This window comes from Papio anubis, chromosome 11, assembly GCF_008728515.1.
Source record: "Papio anubis isolate 15944 chromosome 11, Panubis1.0, whole genome shotgun sequence".
In the NCBI taxonomy this organism is placed as follows: Eukaryota; Metazoa; Chordata; class Mammalia; order Primates; family Cercopithecidae; genus Papio; species Papio anubis.
In genome coordinates, this window is record NC_044986.1 from 57,545,635 (window position 1) to 57,551,778 (window position 6,144).

At 34.8% G+C, this 6,144-nt stretch overlaps 1 protein-coding gene across 1 annotated transcript; it reads right to left on the minus strand.

Annotated features, from left to right (window-relative positions):
- Positions 1-2,578: 2,578 nt before the first annotated feature.
- On the minus strand, positions 2,579-3,368 carry LOC110744050 (60S ribosomal protein L10-like). Its single transcript, XM_031652211.1, has one exon. It carries the CDS (start codon positions 3,296-3,298, stop codon positions 2,654-2,656), a length of 645 nt encoding a protein of 214 aa, XP_031508071.1. The 5' UTR covers positions 3,299-3,368; the 3' UTR covers positions 2,579-2,653.
- Between the last annotated feature and the right edge of the window lie 2,776 nt (positions 3,369-6,144).

Consider the following 6,144-nt stretch of genomic DNA (forward strand, 5'->3'; position numbering starts at 1 on the left):
CCATTCATTTCTTTTTTTAATTAATAAGTAAGCTGAGAGATACTTGAAGTCTAAGTAAATGTCTTGTTCTTCTTCACATATGCACTCAACGGTTTAAACATTCATTTATGATTCCTATCTGAACACATTTTCAATTATTGTAATATAAAGATGAGCTTTTTCTTCACCTTTATTTCTTTATTTACTTAATATTTGTATGAACTTATGGTTTCTTATTTTATTCAATGGTAATGACTGTCGCTTTTCATTTTCAAGTTAAATTTGCCTCGAGTATGGCCAGTTGGAAGCCTCTTTAAGTTGGCTTTGTGTAATTTTGACAAGTCCTCTTTATTTTTGAGGACTTCTTTATTTTTGGCCTTATAAGATGTTACAAGCTCATTTTTTAACTTTAATAAACATGGAATTAGCCAAATCTTCAAGGAGCCCTCTTTTCTTTTAATTTGCTAAATTAATTTTTCATTATAATGTTTATTATAAATTCTTTCGGATTTTAATTCATCTATAAATAATGGTGGTTTTCTTTCTTTCTTCCAATCTTTTTTTTATCATTTATATTTCCTGCATTTTGGGATTTTGTAGGATTCCTAACACAATATTAAATCTAAAAAGTGATATTGAGACCCTTGTTTCGGATCTAATTTCAGAGGAAAAGCTTTCAACCTTTCACCTTCAGAAAGGATGATGTTTGTACTATGTTTTTATAGATGCCTTTTAAGATGTAAAAGTTTTCTTTTTTTCCTAATTGCTAAGATTTTTAAAATCATAAATGATAAAGTATTAGTGTCCTATTGCTACTGTAACAAATCAGTCAAATTCAGTACAGACTTACTACCTTACAATTCTGGAGGACAGAAGTCCAAAATGTATCAGCAAGGCTGCCTTCCTTTTGGAGATTCTAAAGGAGCATATGTCTCCTTGCCTTTCCAGGTTCTAGAGGCTGTCCACATTCCTTGGCTCATGGCCATCACTCCAGGCTCTGCTTTTGTGGTCACATCTTCTCTGACACTGCCCCTCCTGCCTCCTTCTAATAAGGACCTTAGTGATTACATTGGCCTGATCAGGATAATCATGCAGAATATGCCCACCTCAAGATCCTCAAATTAATTACATCTAAAATGCCCTTTTACCATGTAAGGAATCATTTCCATTGGTTATGGGGATTGAGTTATGTAAATCATTCATTAGAAGCCTTATCCAGCCTATCCCATGTCCAGCCTATCCCAGAAAATAAATGTTTATCAAATAATTTTTCTCCATCTACTGAAATGATCACAAATCATCTTATTCTATACATGTGGTGACTTCATTTTCAAAGTTTTATGTTGTTAAACAACCTTGCTTTCCTTGAATAATTCAGTTTCCTTGTGATGTGTTACCCCTTGTATAGGTTGCTTGATTTCCATTGATGATATTTTGCTTAGCATTTTGCATTTATCTTCATAAGTAAATTAGCCTGTAATTTTCTCTCTTTTGATGTCCTAGACAGTTTTCTTTTTTAAATACAGTAATTCTGGCCTCAGATAATGAGTTCAAAAGTATTTTTCGTTTTTCTAGTCTCCTTAAAGTTTCTGCTTTTGTCTTTATTATTTCTTTTCTCATACTTTCTATAGATTTAATCTGCTTTTTCTCTAATTTCTTGAGTGAGAATTTGAGCTAGAAGAATATGTATATTCTTTCTGATATACGTATTTAATGCTAAAAAGTCCCTCTAACATAACTTTAGATGCAGTTAACAAGTTTTGACATGTAGCCTTTTCATTATTGTCGTCACTAATTCCAAATATATAAATAAAGTCTACTTTTCCTTTTGATTTCTTTTTACCTATAGCTTCTTGACTGTCTTATCCATAATATGTACATTCATACACATATACACACAGATTTTCTCTGTGGGCATATTGATCCAAATTGTTTTCCTGTCATTATCAGCAGCAGTTTTCTCTGTGACTATTTGTAGACTATTACTATATATACATGAATCTACAAATAATATATGGTATTGCTCCTTGGGCTTTCAAATGTGTGTATATATATGTGTTATACTGTATCATTTTACTCATTGTTGCTTATATTTAGATTTTTATATTTGTTAATATTGATAGGTATAGCTCTAGTTCATGTATTTAAATTTCTGTTTATTTCATTGTTTCATATTAATAAAAACTACAGTTTATTTATCCATTTTCTTTTCGGAAGTTTTTAAGGTTATATCCACTTTTATTGATATTATAAACAGTGCTACAATTCTCATGTTGTATATATCATTTTGTGTATTTTTGCCAAATGTGTCTCTAGCTAATATGCTTGAAGGAAGAAGTGTAGCATCATTAGGTGTAAACTTCTTCAATTGACTGGATATTTTTCAATTGCTAAACAATGTGTTTGTAGTTTAGAAATTTACAATTTTCTTACCAAAGTACAAAATCTCAATTTTACAACTTTCTCCCTATTTTTTGTCAATATTTGATATTGCCAGATTTCTTAAATTTTACCAATACCATGTGTGTAAAAATATTCTTCACTTTTGTTTTGGTATTAATTGTATTTTTCTCTGAATACTAGTGAAGCTCAATATCTCTTTTTTTTTTTTTTTTTTGGACAGGAAGTAGAATTTATTGGTGAGTATTAAGTGGGGGCAGCATATTGGAAGCCCTCATGAGTGCAGGGCCCGCCATTCGTCCAGAGGACCACGATTGGGGATGTACTTGACCCCACAGCCATCTGGGATGAGCCGCTTTTCAGCCACCATGTCTTCAAATTCATCAGCATTAAACTTGGTGAAGCCCCACTTCTTTGAGATGTGGATCTTCTGGCGGCCAGGAAACTTGAACTTGGCCCTGCGCAGGGCCTCAATCACATGCTCCTTGTTCTGCAGCTTGGTGCGGATGGACATGATAACTTGGCCAATGTGAACCCTGGCCACAGTGCCCTGGGGCTTTCCAAAAGCACCTCGCATGCCCGTTTGGAGCCTGTCAGCCCCAGCACAGGACAACATCTTGTTGATGCGGATGACGTGGAAGGGGTGGAGCCGCACCCGGATATGGAAGCCATCCTTGCCACAACTTTTTACCATGTACTTATTGGCACAAATTCGGGCAGCCTCCACGGCTTCAGAGGACAGCTGCTCATATTCATCTGACACCATGTGGCCACAGAGCGGAAACTCATCCACTTTTGCCTTCTTCCGCCCCAGGTCAAAGATGCGAATCTTGGCATCAGGGACACCTTGGCAGAAGCGAGACTTTGGGTACGGCTTGTTCTTACAATACCGGTAACAACGGGCGGGGCGGCGGCCCATGGCGACACCAGGATCTTCAGTGGCGCGCCGAAGGGAAAGAGCTCAATATCTCTTAAAAGTGTGCAGGTTTTCCCTTCTGTGAATTGTCTGCTTATGTTATTTTCTCATTTTTCTGTTAGATTCTTGTAACATTGAAATGTTCTTGATTTGTTTGTTAAGCTAGACTTTCTTTGATTGTAACGTGTATTATGTTATTTAATTTCTTTTAGTGTTTTGTTTAGAAATTTTATACATATATTCATAATTTTCACTGTTTCATTTTTATGTCCTCTGACTTTGACTTCAAGGTTTTTACTGTCTCATAAAATGAGTTGGTGGTTCTCTTTTTTTCTGCTCTGTTAAATATTTTGTACTTGTTGGTTTTTTGAAGGTCAGAAAAAAATGTGCTTTGAGAATAGTCATAATCTGAAGTTTTTGTGCATTGCTGCTAGTAGAGAAAGTGCGTGAAAATTTTTGAATATAAATTAAATTTAGTTAAGAGCTCCTAGTTCATAATACTTTTCATTTTAATTTGGAGAATGTGTAATTTTAAAAAATATATTTCATTCACATTTTTATTTCTTTAAACTTTTCTTTGTGCTATTATCTTATGATCTTAAAAGTTGATGTAATCCGTGGTTATGTTACTTTAGTTCATAATAAAGTCATGTGTCATTTAATGACAAGGATACATTCTGAGAAATATGTCACTGGTGATTTTGTCATTGTGTGAACATCATAGAATGTACTTACACAAATCTCGATGGTCTGGCCTACTACACACTTAGGTTATACGGCATAACCTATTGCTCCTAGGCTAAAACCTATACAGTATGTTACTTTACTGGATACTGCAGGCAATTGTAATACAATGGTAAGTATTTGTGTATCTAAATATATCTAAAAATAATAGAAAAGATGTAGCAAAAATACGGTATGAAAATTAAAAAAACACAGTACACCTGTATAGGGCAATTACCATGAATGGAGATTGCAGGCTGGGGAAGTTGCTCCAGGTGAGTCGATGAGTGGTGAGTGACTGTAAGGGCCAGGATATTATTGTACATTACTGTAGACTTTATAAACACTTTGCACTTAGGATACATTAAATTTATAACAAATAATTTACAACAAATAATTTACTTCTTCAATACTAAATCTTAGCTTACCGCAACTTTTTTTCCTTCCAATTTTTATTTTAGTTTCTGGGATACATCTGTAGGTTTGTTACATGGGTAAATTGTGTGTTGCAAGGTTTGATATACAAATTATTTCATCATCCAAATGGTGAGCACAGTATCTGACATGTAGTTTTTAATCTTCCCCCTCCTCCCATCCTCCACCCTCAGATAGGCCCTGGTGTCTATTATTTCCTTCTTTTGCATCCACGTGTAGTCAATGTTTAGGTCCCACTTATAATTGAGAACATGAAGTACATGGTTTTCTGTTTCTGCATTAATTTGTTTAGGATAATGGCCTCCAGTTGCAACTATGTTGCTGCAAAGGACATGATTTCATTCTATTTTAAGGCTGTGTAGTAGTCCATGGTATATATGTACCACATTTTCTTTATCCAGTCCACCACTGATGGGAGCCTAGCTTGATTCCACGTCTTTGCTATTACAAATAGGGCTATGATGAACATACGTGTGCATGTATTTTTGTGGTAGAATGATTTATATTCCTTTGGGTATATACCCCATAATGGGATTTCTGGGTCAAATGTTAGTTCCAAATTCTGTGAGAAATCTCAAACTGCTTTCCACAGTGGCTGAACTAATTTACATTCCCACCAGCAGTGTTTAAGCATTGTCTTTTCTCCACAACTTTGCCAGCATTTGTTATTTTCTTTTTTAATAATAGCTATTCTGATTGGTGGGAAACGGTATCTCACTGTGGTTTTGATTTATATTTCTCTAATGATGAATAATGTTGACCATTTTTCATATGCTTTTGGCCATATGTATGCTTTCTTTTGAGAAGTTGTCTGTTCATGTCCTTTGCCCATTTTTTAATGGGGTTGTTTGTTTTTTGCTTGTTGATTGGTTTGAGCTCCTTATAGATTCTATCCAGAATATTAAACCTTTGTCAAATGCATGCTTTGCAAGTATTTTCTCCCATTCTGCAGGTTGTCTGTTTACTCTGTTGATAGTTTCTTTTGCTGTGCAGAAGCCCTTCCGTTTGAGTAGGTCCCACTTGTCAAGTTTTGTGTGTTGCAAGTATTTTTGGCGTGTTCATCATGAAATCTTTGCCGAGGCCTATGTACAGAATGGTATTTCCTATGTATTCTTCAGGGGTTTTTATAGTTTTAAGCTTTGCATTTAAGCCTTTAATCCATCTTAACTTGATTTTTGTATGCGGTGTAAGGTAGGGGTCCAGTTTTAGTCTTCTGCATATGGCTAGCCAGCTATTCCAGCACCATTTATTTAATAGAGAGCCCATTCCCCATTGCTCATTGTTGTTGACTTTGTGAAAGATTAGTTGGTTGTAGGTGTGCAGATTTGGTTCTGAGTTCTCTAATCTGTTCCGTTGGTATATGTGTCTGTTTTTGTACCAGTATCATGCTATTTTGGTTACTAAAGCCTTGTAGTATAGTTTGAAGTTGAGTACTATGATGCCTCTGGATTTGTTCTCTTTACTTGGGATCGTTTTTGTTATTCATGCTCTTTGTTGGTTCCCATATGAATTGTAGAATTTTTTTTTTTCTAATTCTGTGAAAAATGTGGTGGGTAGTTTGATAGAAATATCAATGAGTCTGTAAATTGCTTTGGGCACTATGGCCATTTTAATGAAATTGATTATTTTGATTATTCCTAGCCAGTAACGTGGATGTTTTTCTATTTGTTTTTGTCATCTCTGGTTTCTTT